Source organism: Podarcis cretensis (assembly GCF_951804945.1).
Source record: "Podarcis cretensis genome assembly, chromosome: 1".
NCBI classification, from domain to species: domain Eukaryota; kingdom Metazoa; phylum Chordata; class Lepidosauria; order Squamata; family Lacertidae; genus Podarcis; species Podarcis cretensis.
Window position 1 is genome coordinate 83,723,246 of NC_137170.1, and position 21,763 is coordinate 83,745,008.

Genomic DNA, 21,763 nt, shown 5'->3' on the forward strand with positions numbered 1-21,763 from the left:
CTACTCCTACTACTCCTACTACTAATAACAATAATAATAATAAACTGCTTCTTATCAATCCTCAGAAGATAAAGAAGCAAATTTGCATAATTTATATAGGTTAGATACCCTATATCCAGCCAGAGATTTAGGTAGTGTACACATTATACCTTTAAAGCACATTCAAAGCACATTTCTTTCTTTCAAAGAATTCTGGGCACTGTAGTTCACTGCTTACAGTGTTGCAATTCCCTACAACCCTGAACAAACTACAGTGCCCAGAATTCTTTGAAAGAAAGAAATGTGCTTCAAAGGTAAAGTGTGTGTATGCAGCCAGAGAGGGTGCAACCCAGCTGGGACCTTTGAGCACATGGAATGGCATTTGATCCAATGGAGGCATCTGCTAATGGAAGGGGTGATTTTTGCTTATTCCCCCCTCCCTCTGCAGCCCCCCCCCCATGCCATCCTTCACCCTGCACTAGAGGGTCCCCCAACGCTCTGAAGCAGGAGTGCCAACTTGGCTCTGTGACTGTGGGTGCCCAGGGCATTGGGTGCCATACAGCTTGCACGGATCTGACACTGAAATTTGTGGGTGCCCGGCCCCTTCATGGGGAATTTTGTGGGTGCTCAGGCACCCAGGACCTCAGGGATTTGGCACCTATGCTCTGGAGTTGATTTTCAGGGTGTGCTGCAGACCACTGCTGGATCAAAAACGCTTGTACCAGTTGGAACACAAGGGATTTCATTCTTCTTAACTATTGTGGCCAATAGCCATTGATAGATTCATGTATGATAGACCTAATAAAAAGATATGAATCTGCTAAATAAAGAGGCATTGATGCCAACAGCTATCATAACATCCTGCAGCAATATATTCCATATCCTGGATTAATTACATGTTGCCAAAAGTATTTCTTTTTTCTGTCCTGAATCTACTGCCAAGCAATTTCACTGGATGACCCCCAAGTTCTAAAATTCTGAGACTGAGGGGATAACTCTCTGCCAGCAGAAATCTGAACTATCACAGAGGCACCAAGAAATATGCATGTCTTGTAGGAACTTGCTTTCTAGAACGCTACAGTTAGGGCACGCGGTAGAGAGAATGGGGAATTCCAAGATATGGGAAATGCGGAAACGCCCAATGCCAGGTAGTTAAGCAAAGAACAAGTTTTTAAGAGATAAAGGACCTGGTAAAAGGGCATTACATTGCATAGCTTAAAATGTAAATGTGCTGGATATGAAGATGTGGGGGAGATAACCTAAGTTGTATTTCTCTCCAAATGTCACACTAAAAATTTAGATCACTTAGGATACAATACAGGGCACACACAACACTAATAATTAGGTATTTGACTCGTAAGAGTTTCCTATCATATTCCTACTCCCATGCATTTTTAAGCACCAATAGATGTTATTAATCACCACATATGTCACTGCGGGATTACATGCATTCTTAAAATATGAAGGTGCTTCACTTGAAAGATTTTTGTTAAATGAAGCAACCAAGGAAATTTTTATTAATTACAGCCCACTGGTTTCATTCACTTCAGATGAGTAAAAATCTCTCTCTCTCTCTCTCTCTCTCTCTCTCTCTCTCTCTCTCTCTCCACACACACACACACACACACACACACACACACACACACTAAAGTAAAGGTAAAGGTAAAGGTACCCCTGCCCGTACGGGCCAGTCTTGACAGACTCTGGGGTTGTGCGCCCATCTCACTTAAGAGGCCAGGGGCCAGCGCTGTCCGGAGACACTTCCGGGTCACGTGGCCAGCGTGACATCGCTGCTCTGGCGAGCCAGAGCCGCACACGGAAACGCCGTTTACCTTCCCGCTGGTAAGCGGTCCCTATTTATCTACTTGCACCCGGAGGTGCTTTCGAACTGCTAGGTTGGCAGGCGCTGGGACCGAGCAGCGGGAGCGCACCCCGCCGCAGGGATTCGAACCGCCGACCTTTCGATCGGCAAGTCCTAGGCGCTGAGGCTTTAACCCACAGCACCACCTGCGTCCCTACACACACACTATTAAGGTGACAATTATATGCATGCCCTCAATCAACTTATCTCTCATCCAGTTCCCATTAATTTCTCACTGTAGTGTTCAAGTTTCCCAAATGTTAAAAAGATTAGAATCTTAAGCAGCCATCCCCAACCTGGTCCTTTCCAGCTGTTTTCGTCTACAACTGCTGTCATCCCTGACCATTGGGCATACTGGCTGGGGCTGTCCAAAACATCTGGAAGACACCAGGGTGAGGAAGGCTGATCGAAAGCAATGGTAGCCAACAATTTGGACAAGTTTGTCACAAGTCAAACACACCGTATACGTATCTCTACTGTACATTCAGTACATATATAGCCTCCCGTGTGTTGGTGGTGGCTTTCCCTGCAGTCTACAATGTAAATACATGGGCTACAGCCAAGTCCATGGGCTCTCCTGCTCTTTCACAGAGTTCCACAATACTTTCCCTTTGCCACTAGTGGTATCCATTCCACAGATTGGCAGCTAATGCTATAATGTATGGCTCAGGACAATGCTCAGCACCAGGACGATCATCCTTCTTGTCAGTGAAAGAGAAATAGACAACTCCTTCATGCCCTTTCCTGAAAGATGGAGAAGTGTGATTGACATGTGTTATAAAGCTGCAAAGTGGCTGTTTTTAATACCAGAATCCATCACAGAATTAGCTTACCTGATTGGAGAGAGAGAAGGAGAAAGAGTTGGTAAGAGATATTATTGCCCCTGCCACATTACCTGCTGAAACATTAACAAACACACATGAATATACACCATCCTCTGCTGGGAGAGAGTCACATGATATCGGAAGATGCCCCTCTTTCAAATGAATCCAACACAGATCTTTCAGGGCCTCACAAAATCCCCGGCATGGTGGAGGTGTTATTGGAAGAGAAGCACTACACCCAGGTACCAGCAGCAAGCAGAAAAACCACTCCAAGTAGCGGTGACACCGAGTTTTAAGAAGCCCCTCCCACTCATGCAAAGCAGCCCGAATTTCCTCCTCACTGCCATGATGCAAATAATTCGGCACTCGGAAACGCTTCATGCCCAGGTTGTTGCAATATGACAGATTGGTCGGTAAGGGCAAGCAGTGGCCAGCTGTTGGAGTCAATCCAGGAAAGAAGGAAGGAAGCCCTGTGCTACTATTGCTAAAATGTTGCATAGTGTAGGTTAGTAGAAACTCAGGAGAGTCAGAGTTATTGGCAGGGGGGAAATCCATAACATTAATTGCATTCGAATTAGAAACAGAATCACTAGAGCGGTTCTTATGTGCATCAGCTACGGCTATCCCAGAATGCTTAAGGAAGGGGTGGCTTTTAAGGCTGAGATGGGTTCTATTGCCATTAGAGACTGATTTGTCTGGATCTGCAACATAATTGAATAGCCGGTTGTCTAAAGCACCCACCACCTTGGATGGAATTCCAGCATGCATGCGGCTGCTATTAGCCTGAAGCTCCTGCAATCCCAAAGCATTTGCACTGGACAAAATTCCTTGTTTTTCTCCGAAAGCTCCCCAGGGTGCCCTTGTTCCTGGGGTGGTGGCACTTCCTTGCCCCGCATCTGTGGATTCTTGAAAAGCCAACCTGGTGCCACCAGCATGACCATCTGGTGAAAATGAGAAAGAAGCACTACCTGGGGGTGGAATCTCAGGCTTCTTTAAGAGGACTTTAGTCTTGTTCCAGAGAACAGCAGGCTTTGTAGTCACTGAGAGAACCAGCTCTGGCTGCCCAGCTTCCAGGGAGGTCTGCACATTGCCGGTAGAGTTGGCAGTAGCATTCTGGATGCTCACTGCCTCCGTCACAGGGATGGGAGATGCTGTCAGAAGATCAGCTGTTGCAGGTGCCTCGGTCCTCTCCGTCCCTGTGGTTGTCTTCTCGTCCCAGAGCTGAACCAAATTTCTGATTCCCTCAGCAACGTTTAATATTTCAGCCCCTACCCCTGCAATATTTCCTTCTCTGCTTTCCCGCTCAGAAGATGATGTAGCTGTAGGGATCGTTGTGCTTGCAGTCAAGTCTGGCCTCTTCAGGGTGAATATAGTCCACACTCTTCCCTTCTGCTGGGTAGTGCTTTCCAGGGGGGTGTTCAGGGTGGCAGCCTCAGGCGTGGCACGTTGCTGTGCCGTCTGCTCCTCAGTAGTACCAGCAGCTTCTGTGGGTGGGAGGGTTTCTTCCTTCGAACCCCCCCACAGCCAACTCCAGCCCTGTGCATTGGGTAAGCAACAGGTCAGCAACAGCAGAAGCCCAATGCTGAGCTCAGCTCGAGCCATTAAAATGTTGCTTGGAGGGGGAGATGTGCTGCGCTGCAGTGAGTGGTGAATGGAAGAATTCACATTGATCTGTGTCCTCTGGAGCTCCGGGCTGAGGAAGCATGCCGCTCTCTTCCAAGTAGATATAAAACTAGTGGAGGCGTGGTTAACAGAGCCCTCCCCTCCAGCAGCCTGCTTCCCATTAAATCAAAAACTAACTACAGCACAGCCGGCAAGGCTCTCAAAGGAAAAAGTGGTTCGAGCTACAAGCGTACTTGAAGATGCATTTGTTTCTATCCGATGCACAAGTACACACAAAAAGGCATACCTGGAAGCCAGCAATTCTGCTCGATTGCTTCACCATGTAAGCATTTTTCCTGTTTTCCCCCTGAAGCTCACAAAAGTATTTGGGCACGTTAAACTCCTCCCTGCCCCGGACTGATACTAAAAGGAGGCAGTGATGTTTCCCCTTCCTGGCTGATTACAGTTAATTTCCTTGACTTGAAATAATTAACATCAGCACTGAGAGTGCAGTGATATCTCTTCTTTAGAGATATCATTTCTAAAGGAGGAGGAACACAGCAGGAAACTTGCAGGGGAGTAGATATGCTCCAGTCACACAAGGGGAAGGATTCCTGTCTAGTTAAACTGTTAACGTCAGCAGCTAAAGTTAAGCAGTTTTGAACCCAATTCATTTAACAGGAGAGTTAAATACTTGCTTATAACTCTGCCATTCAAATGGGCATGACTAAAAAGGTGTTTGTATTTGGCTTAATCATATCCATAGTTACTGTGACTCGGGGTGGGGGGAAGAAATGGGTTATCTACAAATCTAAGACATCCCTCCCCATACACATCATCACTGGCAACAGAATATGTATTAGATATTCACACACACACAAAAATTAGGGTGTGAGTTAAGCCTTCCATATGCTCTCTTGAACCCTGTCCATTGCATCTTTTAAGATCTCACAGCTGGATCCAGTTAATGCCTCACTTATGGAAAGGGTGATGCCCACCACACTGAACAAAAAAAGGCTGTGCATCCACTCCTAAGAGGACCGCCCTGCACCCTGAGGTCTCAGAGAACTGCGGCCCAGTCACAAATATTCCTTTCTTGGGCAAGGCGACAGAAAGTGTGGTGGCTAGCCAACTACAGGCATGTCTAGATGAAGCAGGTTATCTAGACCCATTTCAATCTCATTGCAAACAGCTCTGAAACAGCCCCAGTCAGCCTTACAATACGACCTTTATTTGGAGAGAGGCATAGGGAGTGCTACCTGTTGATTCTGCTTGACTTCTTAGTAGTGTTTGACTTCTTAGACCATGGTATCCTGGAGCAGCTCCGTGAGGTGGGGAATGGGAGGCCTGTGTTACAGTAGCAGCACTTCTGCCTAGGGGACAACGACTAGAGAGAAGCATTGGAAGACTTCTGAATCATTGGGTTCATGCCTTTGGGTCACCGTATCTATATGAAACTGGTAGGAGGTGCCATCTGGGGACCTGGATGCAGTGTCATCAGTTTGCAGATGACACACAACTCTATCTCTCAATCCCAACTGAATAGGGAGGAGGGGCTGTGCAAGTCTTGGGCCATTGTCTGGGCACATCCTGCCCATGAACCTCTGGATAAGCAAGCAGCTGGTGCTGACATCTATAGAGCCAACAACAACGAAAAGGTCTTGCCTTTTCATCACAACTGGCAACACTGGGTGCCTAGCAGCAAGTTATGGTGATGGAGGAAGGACCTCATTTTATTTCATTTAACCTTTCCAACGCAATCAAATTCAAAGTATCCAGGTAGAAAATAAGTGGAAAAGCCTATGGCATTTTTTTTAACAAGCAAAGCTGGGATTGTGAGCAACATGTCTAAGCATAACATGCCCTGCCCAATCCAGTCCCTGGCAGATGTAGTGTGGGGTTCTTCTAAATTCACCCAAAGCACAGATTTGCACTAGTTCACTCCAACTCAGCATCATAATCTGTATGTGTCCCCACAAGTTATTACCCTCGGGTTGAAAAGATGGGAAGTGAAATCTTCCTGCAGAATAGAATAACCAATGCTACCAGATACATTCCACTGGGAGCCTCCCCTGAACAAAATAGCTGATATTAACATCAGATTAACATAACCTGATCATCAGAAATAGACTATTTTTTCCCTGCAGTACTACTGCATGTTTTGCTACAGGCTCCTGGTTCAATCCACAATAGTCCTCAACCTTTTCAGACCAGAAAATACATTTGGGCACCCACTTTTTATTTATCATTTATTTATTCCATAAAATTTATATACCGCTTGATTGTACAGAAAAACCTCAAAGCAGTTTACAAAAACATGAAGCAATAGCATTATTTTTTTGAAGCTTAGAGTTTTATTAGAATAGGGAATATTCCAGATAATCACATTTAATGAAAGAGCATATTCAAAAGTCAGGTGATTAACCAGTTTTTTTATTACATTTGTAGTCATTTCATGACTTTGATGGACACTTGGCATACATGATTTATTCCTGTCACATGCGAGAGTAGATTTCCATGCATGAGTCTGAATACAATAACTGACCATAACTCTCTCACACACCATCTACTAAATGGGCAGTAATGCTGTACATTTTCCTGTGAAATTAGAAGAAAATGTGAATGTTAACACAATGTGGGGCACAAAGTGTTAGTAGCTCTACAAGCAAATTTTAACTATGTGCAACCTTCTTTCAGCTATTGAGGGGATGACTGGTAAACAACTCATGCCAGGCACACCAGGCAGCTAAGTGAGTCACTTGCCCCTAAATCCAGTCCTGACTCTATCACTCCCATTCTTCCTCATCTGTATAGGCTTCCCATTGTTCTCCAGAACTAAATCTATGCACTGATTTACATCCCCAAACGTCTGCGCCCTGTGCATTTTTACAAGTGCTTTCTCACATATGTTCCTTCCTATCCCTTAAGATCTATCTTTGGTCAGCAGTCCCTTGTTTACTGAAGAATGGAACAAGGCCTTTTACATGGTGGCACCTGTATTTTTGGAACCTGCATCTCAAGGACCCCCGTCTCTGGGGTCTTTCTGCTGGCAGGCGTGTTTGGAAAGAAAAATGGAACATGATCTGGATGGGTCTTAATTTATAAACTCTGCTGTTTGTATTTAGACTGAATCTCTGTTTCTATGCAAGTTTTCAATTTTGGTTTTGATACTATTTTTACTTTTGCAGTCACGCTTTTTTTTTTGTAGAAATAATTTTTCAATTGGTTGCAGACCTATGAAAAGTTTATTTAATTATGCTTCTATTTAGAGCGCACATATTTTACAATACAATTAGCTAATACAATTTAAAGAATAATCCTAACTCTCAGATCCATCTACTGGAGGGGATTACAGTGAGCAGAGGTGTCTTTCCACCAATGAAGAGCAGCTCACCTGTTTTTTTGGGGGGGTGGGGGAATATCCACTGCTGAGGCCTCTGATATGGTCACCGAAAGCTCCATGGGCATAGCCAGGATTTGGCCCTGAAGCAGGGCAGGGCAGAGGCAGCATTGGATATGCTGGATCCAAAGCACTATATTTTCTCAAGAGACTCTGGGATAGAACCCATAAATCTTTACAGCCCATAACTGGTATAGATAACACATACACACATTTCAAGGTGGGTAGAAATTTTTAATGCCAGAGCAAAAAGAAAGAACCATGGTGCCTACAAACTGTAGGACTTTGGAAGTGGAAAACTGTTCCCCACTTCACCCCATCCCACTTAGGATTGCTGTGTCCAGCTGTAGTCCTATGCAGGCTTACTTGGGAGTAAGTCTTGCTGAACTCATTGGGACATACTTCTGAGTAAATATACATAGGATTGTGCTGCTAGGCAGATGTGATCTCTGATGTGCTTGCTCCTGAATTATCATCTTCCTGCTGTCAGAATGATCCAGCGTAAGTCAACATTCCACTGCTCATCCAACGGTTTGATAGCTCAGGCTCAAAATCTTGGCAGAAGCAGAATAGCCTAAAGTTCCTTTTGCACTGAAGCAACTCAAAAGTCACCAACAGACGGCATGCACTCAAACAGGCACACAAATTATCACTTTTGTTCCTTCATTCCTTATACCTCCACCAAGGATTTCTTCAAATTTGGCGGCCCAAGTACCGTATTTTTTGCTCTATAACACGCACCCAACCATAACACACACATAGTTTTTAGAGGAGGAAAATCCATAGGCATGCCACCCATAGGCATTCCCTCCATAACACGCACAGACATTTCCCCTTACTTTCTAGGAGGAAAAAAGTGAGTGTTATGGTGCAAAAAATACGGTATATTAAGCATATATAGTTTACATGATTTATGCTAGATGCAGATCTTGTTTTTTCCTTCCTTCAATCATTTGTGGAAATCCATCATGAACTTCCAGCTCTGCTGCAGGCACTAACTCATGCTGTTCTTCTACATGATACATTTTCAAGGAATAAAATAAATTTAAAAAGAAAAGTCAAAGCTTCACCTTTCAATGAACTTTTGGGGTGTAGCTCAGAATTAAATCTCACACTCATTACCTCAGCTTTCCACTGCTTTGTAAGTGCAGGGTCAGAAGGCACTTCTGCAATCTCCTGTACCTCACAGAACAACATAATAGCATCCCACCTATGTCTGGGTATTTGAGGGAGAGCCTGCCAAAACCCTAAACACCCTGGATTTCCAATTTATTCGTGTCAAGATCCTCCCAAGATAAAACAAAACAAATGTTTACATACCCCTAGGAACAACTGTTCTCTACCCCAGTCATATTTCCTTTAATCTGTTATTGACCCCATAATTGAATAAACCTATTATCTGTAAATCTCATTAAAGGATTATGACAACTGGGCTGTCCATATTCAAAAGGCATGTTCCTTGGCAAAAAGAAAGAACCTATTTTTAAAAAATGCTAAGGCTGGAGACAGATAAAAGAGCGTTTCGGTTCCCCCCCGCCCAACATTGTTGAAGAAAGTCTGAAAGAGGGATAGGTTCTTACGGAATGTCTACTGCGGGTGGTCATGTATACTACTTTACAGAGGCCAGGGCTGTTTGAGAGCTATCAGATGACATGCCTCTATTTGAAAAGGCTGCCTGGTCGAGGACAAGTTTAAAAGAATCCTATGCAGGGACAGCTAGCAGGGGCCTTGGAGTGGTCAATCAACAGTTAACACTTCAGAAAGTAGATGGAGCAAACACACAGGTTAAGGTAAAGGTAAAGGGGCCCCTGACCATTAGGTCCAGTCGTGACCGACTCTGGGGTTGTGGCGCTCATCTCGCTTTATTGGCCGAGGGAGCCGGCGTACGGTTTCCGGGTCATGTGGCCAGCATGACTAAGCCGCTTCTGGTGAACCAGAGCAGCGCACGGAAACGCCGTTTACCTTCCCACCGTAGCGGTACATATTTATCTACTTGCATTTTGACGTGCTTTCGAACTGCTAGGTTGGCAGGAGCAGGGACCGAGCAACAGGAGCTCACCCCGTTGCAGGGATTCGAACCGCCGACCTTCCGATTGGCAATTCCTAGGCTTTGTGGTTTAACCCACAGTGCCACCCACATCCCAAACACACCGGTTACCTGGGCACAATCTTCCCTACTAGGGTGAGATGGGGAACCTGTAGACCACCAGGTACTGTTGAGCTTGTTTGCTTGTTTGTTTGTTTGTTTGTTTGTTTGTTTGTATGCCGCCCTTCATCTGAAGGTGACGGGGCAGTTCATGACATAAAAACTACACCTCCCATCACGCCTGGTCATTGGTCATACTGCTTGGGCTGATGGGAGCCAGAGTTCAACAACATCTGGAGGGCCCCTGGTTCCCCAGCTCTCATTTAAGTTATTGTAATTATTTCCAAACTTGCATCTTATGTATATAACTCAGCAAATCTGTGTCCTCTTTTGCCCTCTTAGCGGCCACCGTATGTACACCTGAATATGGCCCTACAGCACTAACTCCAAGTTGGAGTTAGATTATATGCAAGAAAAGAACTTGGAGAGACTTATCCTTTGGCTTGCAACAAAATAATTTAATTTTACAGAACTTTGGCAAACGCTTCCCCTTATTCTAGTTTTGCCGTCGCTCCGACACCAAACACCTCATCACCTATCTTGCAACCAGCAGAATACAGCAATTTCGTGTCTACATCTACACATGGAACTTAGCATTTCAGATTTCAACAGTATGTTGGAACAAAGTGGCTTCTGTTTTTCATGTGTATAACATGCCCATTATATAGGGGGATGCCCCTGCCATGAGTCAGCTAATTCTAACTCCTCTCCACAATCATGAATAGCTTTGGAAGACTGGGGAGTGGGGGAATGGGCTGGGGGAATGTTAACAGAGAATCGTTAACATCAAGTTTCCTTTTCTCCCTGAGCATTTTGCCTAATGTATTTTAAAATCTGGTTCCACCTCTCACTGCATGTTTTCAGGATATTGTGCACGTGCAGAGCTGACCCTTCTTCTAGCCCAGATGTTCTCTTTTCAACCAGCTCTATGAAAATGAAAAAATCATTTCGTTATTTTACGCAGAGTTCTACTGTTTAGAAGACCAACCAATGGTCACTTTTTCTCATGGGCTACACCTACTACAACTATTAACATTAGTTTGGTCATATGTCCTTTATGCCGGATAGCCCAGTTTACAAACAAGTTAAACCAGAAAAGAGCAGGGCCCAGTGAATAGTATGAGAATAAGCAAACGCTGTAGTTTTATTGAAACTCAGTGGCTGTACACCTGATCAGCAATCTTGACAGAACACGATGGGAAGTTCTGTATAAGAGTAATACTGGAATAGCTCAGTTGGTAGAGCATAAGACTCTTAATCTCAGGGCTGTGGGTTTGATCCCCATGTTTGGCAAAAGATCCCTGCATTGCAGGGGTTTGGACTGGATGGCCCTCGTGGCCCCTTCCAACTCTCCAATGCAGGGATTCTATAATAAATGAAATAAACATTAAAAAGCAGAAAGGTGTGATCCAGCTAGTACACATAGGATCTATAGTGCAAACCTACGCAAGTTCACTGAATTAAGCCATCATTATTTCCCAATATGTATGTTCAGGACTGGAGTTGGGCAGCGCAATCCTATGTGCGTGCAGAACTAAGTTCCACTGAGTTCAGTGATGCATGGGACCATTCAGTGTCACTGAAATCAGTGATCCTAAACTTACTTAACATTTGGCATCTGTCTATCTCAAGAAACAGTGGAGTGTGCCTCCGGGTGTGAAGTTAAACTGTTGTGTTAGCAGCACTGAAGTGACCATCCAACTGCCTTAGGGACCCAACTCGGATTTGTGTAGGATTTACTCCTTAGCTTTTTCTTCTCCTGAAGATATCCTGCAAGGCAGCAGAGGTTTAGGATCAGAGTTTTCCTTCTCCTAGATGGGCTACCTTCCCAGGTTGACGAGCTCCACCTGCACCTCACTTCCCTCTACATCACATGCACAAACCACATTCTTGACTGTTGCACCCACTACTGGTCTCATCCACTCAAATCTGCCGGAGTCTGTCTTCTCACCCAGGGGAAGTCCCTAACTCACCTAGGGTTTGAAACACATAAACTACCTTCATCTGGTGTAGCTGGCCAGTCAAAGGCATTCCCAGTGTTTGGCCGTTGTCACATGGTGACAGCTTCAAGGAGCCACAGGTGAGAGCTGAGTGCAGGGTGGAGACCAAAGGTGGACAAACTACCCCAGAAGGAGCATGCTGTGTCCCTCACTAGAGATACTACCCCTCCCCTAGCACCCCATACACCTCACTTACTTAACTACTCCAACTACATTGTAATGAGCTTTCTTTTCTAAACTCTGGAACTAGTGGGGTTTTTTTTAAAGGGGCCTCATCAATGGTCATATCATAAACTTATTTTGGCAAGATTTCTGTACAGATGAACAATTTCCACACTGGAAATCACAATGCAAAATTACAGCAAAATACTTGAAGTTTGTCACAGTCCTCAGAAGAGAGGTGTTTCCAAAGTTCAAGGTGAAAGAAGAACTTTTAATGTTCTACAGAAAGGACACCTTATGCAGCATTACCATTTGTTGTACAAACCTGTAATCATGGAAGTTAACAGCTTGAAGAATCCAGGTATACATGTATTTACATGACTGCTTTCTGATTTAAAATGTAGTCAACCTGTTTTTGTTTTTTATGTGCTGATGCAGAATTCCACAGGTGACTGCAAACGTCTAAGACTACTCAAGCATGACTCTTTCCCCATTATTCCAGGCAAGAATGTTTTATTTTCACTACATTGTATTATTAAACATACAGAAAAGGCTGTGTATACTTATAATACTATATTGTAAGACTATGGGCAGGGCTCTGCTGTCTTTTCATTTTATGTGCAATAATCACACATAGAATTAATTCCATGCTATAAGGAAGCTCAACTGCTCAGTGTCTATTTTATTACAGTGTTAAGGACAATAGGCTGAATGGCAAGCTCTTTATTATCCACCCCACCCCTCCTCTTCTTCTTTTAACTGGAGATGAATGCATATTTCTGGTCCATTTAAGTGAGAGTGGAGAACTGGGTGAAGGGTGAATGGGGAAAGCATCTAAATTCGTTCATATGGCACGGAATGTTCTTCCATTGTTTTAATATTATTATTATTATTATTAAAATCTTAAAATTAAACACAATAAAATCAAACTCCAATTTAGGATTTGTTTATGCAGCTAAGAGATAATTCCAAGGTTGACGCAAGTTTTCTTTTTTGTAAGTGAAAGAAAGGACTAAGATAACAATGTTATCCTTTGAATACTGGAATTTTTACTCCCTAGGGAGCCATGCAGCACAATCCTATGCAGTGAGGCTTCCTCCCAAAGGAAGAACCTAGGCAGCTTCCTTATAACAATTCAAACCATTTCTCATCTATCTCAGTGTCACCTACACTATCTAGGGTTTCAGGCACAAAGCTTTCCCAGCACTGCCTGGAGACACCAGAGACTGAACATGGGACCTTTCGGATGCAATGCATACCCTCTACCACTGATCTGTGGTCTCTTCCCAGGTAAATGTGGCTCAGATGGCAGCCGAAATAATCAATGCTATCAATCAGTATCTAAAGAACTGCATGGAAAATATGTGCATTTGCACTCCAGGTGCCATGAATGCAATGATATTAGTGGCTAGTGGGGTGCTGTAATTGAACTGGCTTCCTAACCAATACCAATACAATTTATTACTACTGGGTAGTATTTTGCTGATCAGAAGGTCAGCGGTTCGAATGCCCGCAACGGGGTGAGCTCCCGTTGCTTGGTCCCAGCTCCTGCCAACCTAGCAGTTCGAAAGCATATCAAAGTGCAAGTAGATAAATAGGTACCGCTCCGGTGGGAAGGTACACAGCGTTTCCGTGAGCTGCTCTGGTTCGCCAGAAGCGGCTTAGTCATGCTGGCCACATAACCCAGAAGCTGTATGTCGGCTCCCTCGGCCAGTAAAGCAAGATGAACGCCACAACCCCAGAGTCGTCCGTGACTGAACCTAATGGTCAGGGGTCCCTTTACCTTTACCTTTAGAATCTACCTATAGAGGTATAGATGGCTTTGGGACAGCTGAACTATATCTCCAATTGCACAATCTTCATTGCCAGTTTCCTGCCTCAATATGCCACATATCTGCCCATTTCTATGCTACTGACCAATACCAATATGAAGGTTTACCAGTGTTGAGCACACTGCTTTATGGAACTGAGTTGTGGGCAGCTTACACTCTCCATATGCCTTCCATATGCACTGCATCAGGAAGATTCTGGGCATCACGTGGCAGCACAGAGTCTCAACAAAGATGTGCTCCCCCAAGCCCACATTCCTAGCACGTTCACACTTCTGTCTCTGCGATGTCTGCACTGGCTTGGTCATGTCCACAGAATGGAAGATGGCAGGATCCCCAAGAATGTGCTCTTCGGGGAGCTGGCTTCAGGCACTGGCCTGTTGGCAGACCAACTCTGCGTTACAAAGATGTCTGCTAACGTGATGTTAAGGCTGGCAACATTGACCTCGCCATATGGGAATCCCTTGCAAACGATAACAGTGCCTAGAGACAGACAGACAGGCCATGTATCCACAGAAGTGACCAGAGGAGGAATGACCACTGGGAGAAGCGCGGGGGGGGTGGGACACACACCACGGTGCATCCGTAGAAGCAAAACTAGATGCCTTCATCTGCCCACCTGCAATAAAACATGCCTCTCCCGTATTGGTCTCTACAGCTATAGCTGTAACTCTCCAACAGTTTTAGTTTACCCCTGAAGGTGCATTCTTCCATTGTCTCCCAAGACAGACAGATGCCAGCAACCGTCAGGATTAGTCAGGTTTTAAACTAACAACCTCCTGGTCTACAGGCTCGTAGTGAACTACTTTTGGGAAGGAAAAGAAAAGGCAATGGTCCATTTTAGGGCAGGTATGAAAAACTGTGTATCACCTATATAATATTCAGATATTAGCTCTGTTTACTAGATCAATTGTGGGGGTTTGGGAAGAAAGACAATGAATGCAAGTAAGAGTGAGAGCAGGATCATGCTGGCAGGCCCCAGATCTCTGTGAATTCCTTGGCTTTTCCTACTAGAACTATAAAACTATGTCTGGATAACTGGATCCACAAGCTCCCTCTTTCTATAAAAACAGCAGTGTTCTTTTGGAAGGGTATGCTAAACCTAGCAAAATATCACTCTCCAGTATTCCAGCAAAAAGTATGAAATCTGAATATTTCATGTATATATTCACTTGTAGAAACATTTGAATGTGTTTCCAGAATGCTAGTAGCATTCAACATTTCCAGAATGCTAACAACATTTAACACAACATGCTTATGCTTCTTCTTTGGCGATCACTTGTAGCCAAGTAAGGTTGTCTTCCATAAACACTGTTTGAATAATGATCCATAGGTGACTGTGGAGGCCAAATCTGGATCCACACGTCCTACCACAGTGGGGACATTGGTTTCCGGGCGGGAGTTGATCACGGTGTGGATTTGCCATCTATGCCTTCCTCTTAGCACATTTCTCCCTTGCGTCCTGAATTCGAGTGTCTTCAAAGCCCATGACACCTTTGGTAAAGGCTGTTCTCCAATTGGCACGCTCACAGGCAAATGTTTCCCAATTGTTGGTGTTTATACTACATTTTTTAAAGATTTGCCTTGAGACAGTCTTTAAACCTCTTTTGTTGACCACCAGCATTACGCTTTCCATTTTAAAGTATGGAATAGAGTAGTTGCTTTGGAAGACGATAATCAAGCATTCGCACAACATGACCAGTCCAACAAAGTTGATGTTGAAGAATCATTGCTTCAACACTGGTGATCCTTGCTTCTTCCAGTACACTGGTATTACTTCGCCTGTCTTCCCAAGTGATGTGTAAAAAATTTCGGCGACACCGTTGATGAAATCTTTCGAGGAGTTGGAGATGGCGTTTATAAGTGGTCCATGTTTCACAAGCATACAGTAAGGTTGGTAGCACAATAGCTTTGTAAACAAGCATTTTGGTTTCCCTGTAAATGTCCCGGTCCACAAACACTCTGCACTTCAATTGGGAGAAAGCTGCACTCGCAGAACTCAGGCGATGCTGGATTTCAGCATCAATGTCAGCCCTTGTGGAAAGATAGCTGCCCAGGTAGGAGAAGTGATCAACATTTTCCAATGTTACACTATTGAGTTGGATTTGTGGTGCTGCAGAGGGGTTATTTCGCAACTGACGGCTTCCGTAACTCACAACAGAAAAGCACCAGTCCCACCACTGCTACTTTTTTGTTTTGTCAAAGGTCTTCCTAAGGGAAAGTAGGGGTGAATAGAAAGAGAAGGAGGGAGAGGAGACAGATGGACCTATATGGTAACAACAACAAACAACAACAACAACACATGGGCCCCAAAGGTGGGTCCCAAGTTTGAGAACTTAATCACTTAACTAATGGATTTTTGTGATATATTACTTTTTACCTCTCAAAGACCCAGCACAAATGGAACTCCCTCTTTCTGCTGGCTGTTTTCCCAGACTTCACAATATCTCCCCTCATGTCTTATCCTTGGCAGTTGTCACTGACAACATCCACCTCTCCACTCTGCTCCATTTTCTGAAAACAAGGACTGGTGAAACAATCCTTCCAACTGTGAGGCTCCTTTCAGTCCCAGAGATAAAAAGACACCCCCCATAAGAACACATTCTTCTCCAAATAACTGTTTCCCCCATATTCCTCTTGTTTTCTATGGACCCTGACCTGGCAAATCTCTTAATGCATTTACATGACCTTTTATAGCCATGTCCTAGAGAATGTGAAGCCTGCCTTCAACAGAACATCACTGAAAGTGCAATTAATTAATTGCTTCCTGTCTGGAGATGCATTAAGAAGCTATTGTATTTCAGATTTCAGGACCAGTTTCCATAAGAAAGGAAATGCACCGAAATCAGACCCACTAGGGAGCAGATAACATGGCAACAGAAGATTCTCTATTGCTCACTGGGAATCTGCCAGAAACCTGTTTTCTTTTCTGCACATTCTTTCTTACACACACACAACTAAGTTGAGATGGGCAGTTCCACTATGGGCATATACCCTGGAAAGACCCATCACTAGCCCCAGTAAGAGTTAAATTAAGCATAATGCAGGAGATCTGTGAATACAATCTCCAATAGGGAGGGGTGAGAATTTGGATCAGACATACCCTCCAATCATCCTGATTGGACCAGGACATCCCAAAATTACAGAAGAAATCCTAGTTTCTGATTGGATTATGGGATGTCCTGTTTTGACTCCCACAAGAGCATGGACCCCAAAGATGCATGTTTTGGGGGACCATGCTCTTGCACGAGTTAGTTACCCATGCGGGAGTGGAGCCCCGAGAGACGTGTGTCCCGATTTTCTTCAGCGACAGCATGTTGGAGGGTATGAATCAGACAGTGGTATTGAGGAATAGTAGCACTTAGCTAATAATTCCTCCCTGCATGGTTTGCCCAATTAAACTCATAACCCTTATCCTTCATAAATTATCCATGAGTAACATATGGGTACCTATATGCTTTGTCCATAGGGTGTGGTTTTAATTGGAAAATGGCTGTCCTAATCATAAAAAGTACTTGAAGGAATGCAGAAGAAAAGGCCTTCCTACATATCAAGAGTTGTCAAGCCAACAATTCATTGCAATGTAAGTTCTATCAAAAGATTTTGGCAAAATATATAAACTATTGCAATATAGTAGATTCTGTTATACCTGTTATGTAAATAATCATTTGAAAATGCATCAGCCAAAGCTATAATTACTTCGGGGGGGGGGCAGGCAGAAGATAGGGGAAGCCTACTAATTTTCCTCAAGCCAAGAATAGAGGTTTTTTAAATAAATCTATTTATTTGTTTAAGGGATGCGGGTGGCGCTGTGGGTTAAACCACAGAGCCTAGGACTTGCCTATCAGAAGGTCGGCGGTTTGAATCCCCGCGATGGGGTGAGCTCCCGTTGCTCGGCCCCTGCTCCTGCCAACCTAGCAGTTCGAAAGCACGTCAAAGTGCAAGTAGATAAATAGGTACCACTCTGGTGGGAAGGTAAACAGCGTTTCCGTGTGCTGCTCTGGTTCGCCAGAAGCGGCTTTGTCATGCTGGCCACATGACCTGGAAGCTGTACGCCAGCTCCCTCCGCCAATAAAGCGAGATGAGCGCCACAACCCCAGAGTCATCCGCGACTGGACCTAATGGTCAGGGGTCCCTTTACCTTTACCTTTTTTACTTTTTTAGCTGTAGCCATTACAAAAGATAAAATACATAAAACAGAATAAAATATATTACACAATTAAAATAATTATTACAACCAGACATTTTGTCAAATAAGAGTTTACTCCCCTGAGTATTTTATCATCCTCACAAACATTTCTCCTCAAAACTGCCACTCTAAAAGCAACGCAGGCCTCTTTTTCAGGGGTGTAAGGGGACCTGTCCCCTAATAAAAAGTTAATCAAGTACACAATCTGTCTCTCTATTGGGAGATTTAAATCTTTGAACAAGAGTTATTCTTAAGTCCTTGTAACTTAGGCAAACCACTAAGTAGTGAGGCATATTACCTCCACACGGGCAAACTCTCTTCAGAGGGGATCCAGTGACAGTGTCCTTCAACTATGGCAGTGCATAAACTGGAGTCACAGAACTGCAAAGCCTTTTTATCATTTCATATTTATGATGCTGGTTACATAGTGAGTGAGGGTAAGGAGTCTGAATGGGTAGTTTGGCATACAATAGCACATTTAGACAGACAGGCAGAAGTGTGATCAGCACAAAAATCATGCTTTAAAATGTGAGATTCCATGTGATGAGATGCCACCTCAAAGCCTTACAAACTCAGAATGTCCACCAAAGTATTGCCATACTTATCAACAGCTTGTAGCATTTCCTGATTCCAAGATGAGGTCACTCTAATGTTAAGATTCAGCATCTTCTTGAAAGCAGAAGGTAATAAATGGGCCCCATTCCCTTTTTAGAATTTATACAATATCTAAGAGCAAGGATGTGCACTCTGGCCTTCATTAAACAAAGATCAGCTTCTAAGTGGAAAACGGAAGGCTCAGCTCTCTTGTGGAGCTCTAAAATAGAACTAAGATATTTATTATGGGGCATTTCCAGATTCATTTTTTTGAAGGTCTCCATATTTGTGTGCCTTTGGTTTCATAAATTTTAGGGGCTAGGAGAATCTATCTACCTCCATTCCTCCAACAGAACACTGATAGAGTTCACTGTATTACTTATCACTGGAATAGTTTAAAATGGGGAGAATCTTAGCGACAACACTTATAAGAACAGTGTCTCCAAGTGTCCCTATTTTCCAGGGATGTCCCTGATTTAGAGAAGATGTCCCCATTTCTAATTTGATCCCAGAGTGTCTTGCTTTTCTTTAGCATGTCCCTATTTTCATTAGAGAAATGTTGGAGGGTATGGAGTTTTTCAACTCACGAGATGTCTGAAGGCAATCCTGTATAGGGAAGGGTTTTTTAATGTTTAATATTTTATTATGGTTTTTTATATGTTGGAAGCTGCCCAGAGTGGCTGGGGCAACCCAGTAAGATGTGTGGGGTATAAATAGTAAAATTATCATTATGGAATGGGACATCCCTATTTTCATTGGATAAATGTTGGAGGGTGTGCAAGAAAGGTCTCTTTCACTAGACCTCTGACAAAGGCTTATGTATCTGTGGTCTTGCAATTATAAAATTGATTCTTTGACCCCAAGACCTGCTTCCAAAGCTGTTGTATAGAGATGTTTCATCATCACACTTCTTCACTTTCATAAATTCTACACAATTAGGCCAGTGAGCTACAGCCTTTCCCACTTCCCTACTCTCACTGCAGAAAAATGGAATTCACAATGAAATCCAATAATGCACTAAATGAAACTTGACTCTTTTCAGTTTAAACCCAAGCTTAGAGTCATTTGAATTAAAGCAACCACCTCCTAGTCAAGAATATCACTTAAAGAAAACCTCCAAAAACCAAGATTAATACATAAGCTAGGGGAAGAGGGGCCAAGCAAGAAAAAAGGATGTGAACATTTAGGCTTGTAGTTTCTCAAGGTCAATCAAAGGCGTTAACAAGGAGGCCTTTCTTCAGGAAGAGCAGCCAAAATTGATTTCTCATGCTGGTGACTCAAAGGCCAAAGGGAGAGGGGCTGCTGTCTCAGTACTGCTGTACGGAAAATATTTTGAATCACTGTTGTACAGCTGGACTAGTTTATTTTCCTCTAATACAGAAAATTAAAAAATCTCCATCTGTGCTAATTTCTTATTCCAAAATGTGAATGCGGAAGGAGTAGGCATATTCTGCTAGCATTGACTAGCTTTAACCCTGGAGTCCGTTCTGCTGTCAAACAGCTCTTACTATCAGAAAGTTGTTCCTGATGTTTAGTTGGAATCTCTTTTCTTTTAACTTGAATCCATTGGTTCGGGTACTAGTCTCCAGAGCAGGGGGAAAGCAAGCTTGCTCCATCCTCCAGGAGTCCATTTTTGACAATAGATGCAGATCCACAGAGGGAGCACCCTGAGTTCAACTGGAGCATCCCCACCAGCAGATTTGGAATGGCACGTGCTTGTAATTCTTTGCCTGCATGCAAGACTGCCTGAATCAAGGCAGCAGCATCTGCAAATGCCTCCGGTGTGCAGGGAAGGGAGAAGAGAGAACCTCCTTGCCCTGCTGTTGGTCTCCAAATCCTTCCTTCCAACAACCAGCCCTGTTTCCTTCACCATACACTAACTAGCTTCATACCTCACCACAAAACACAACATAATTGCAGTTTTGACATTTGTTTTTGATGTCTTTCGCGGAGTAATCAATGCTCTGAATTAAAGCGCCACAAAGACACATGCTCAGTGGTGGCCACACGCACAGCCCTGCTTACAATATGCAAAAGTTACATAATCAAAACAGGCAAGAAAGACTTCATGAATTTCAGAGTGACTAAATATTTACTATCTTCCTTTACCATTAGAGCTAAAGCTACCAGTGCAATCCTATACATGTGTACTGAGAATTAAAGCCCCACTGCATTCCATGGAAGACAGCTGCAAAAAACTGTGCACAGCACAGGACCACTGCTTAAATACTGCTTTTAAAATGACACCTTCACATAACATTTGACTATATAAGAGAAATATATACAGAGGAGCCAATGGGATACAAGGCTGTAAGTGAGAAGGGAGGTAGAGCAGATGCCAGTGTACAAATCTGTGGAGCAGTTACGTTTAAGATGCTGTGCACAGTTCTGGTCACCCCATGTTGAAAAACATTAAAAAGAACAGAAAAATGCAGCCAAAAGCAGCAAAGAGCTGGAGGACTTTGCCTATGAGCAAAGTCGAAAGCAGGGATAGGGCAGCTGTGGCCTTTCAGATGTTGGACTACAGTTCCCATCCTCCCTGACCAGGGTCCCATGGCTGAAGCTGATGTGTCACCACATGGTGAGACAAGGACAGGGGTGAGCATATCTGTCCATTTTGGCTCCTCTCAGTTTCTCGTTTTTCCAATCTTAAATTAAGTTTACCACACTTCCACATCAGTTTGTGATTTATTTATTTTTAAAGTCCTCCTAAGACACATTTTCACAAGCAGTTTTGCCAAACATAATGCATTTTGTATGTTGTTGTCACCAACATGTGTGTTTTTATGTACACTTTCCACTAAAGTAGTACATATTGGGGGGGGGGATTGGAGAACTGCATTGCAAAATTCAAAAGAGTACACACTTTGAGGGATAGTTCCATTTGGGTTCATATATTGCTTAAGGAAGTGAGAATTGGGTAGGTTCACATTGAAGTACCAAGTGAACTGACTTTGCTTCCCCTACCATATTCACACGGCTCCCAAACCACAAGGTGAGCCACTACCACATCATGTGGCAACAGCCACAAGGGCTGTTCACAAGGGCGAAACACTTCCAGAGCCCTCTTCACTGAACTGCTTTCCTTTTGTTCTTTCAAATTCTCGATTGTTGTAATCCTAGCCACACGCTCACAGCCTGACATATTTGTTCTGCCGACCAAATGGCGAATGACGG

At 43.7% G+C, this 21,763-nt stretch overlaps 1 protein-coding gene across 3 annotated transcripts in view; it reads right to left on the minus strand.

Moving 5' to 3' along the window:
- The window catches only part of COL18A1 (collagen type XVIII alpha 1 chain), a 155,002-nt gene that overhangs the window by 79,447 nt on the left and 53,792 nt on the right, over nucleotides 1-21,763 (minus strand). Inside the window, exon 1 of one of the 3 annotated variants that reach the window (XM_079956193.1) lies at nucleotides 3,633-4,382. The exons of 1 other annotated variant lie outside the window; for it this stretch is intronic. In XM_079956193.1, coding sequence (XP_079812319.1) covers nucleotides 3,633-4,266 — 634 coding nt within the window. In that variant the 5' untranslated portion in view covers nucleotides 4,267-4,382. Of the gene's footprint in view, nucleotides 1-2,735; nucleotides 4,383-21,763 lie in introns of those variants that run through there. One more of the 3 variants, XM_079956192.1, reaches the window with a different exon arrangement.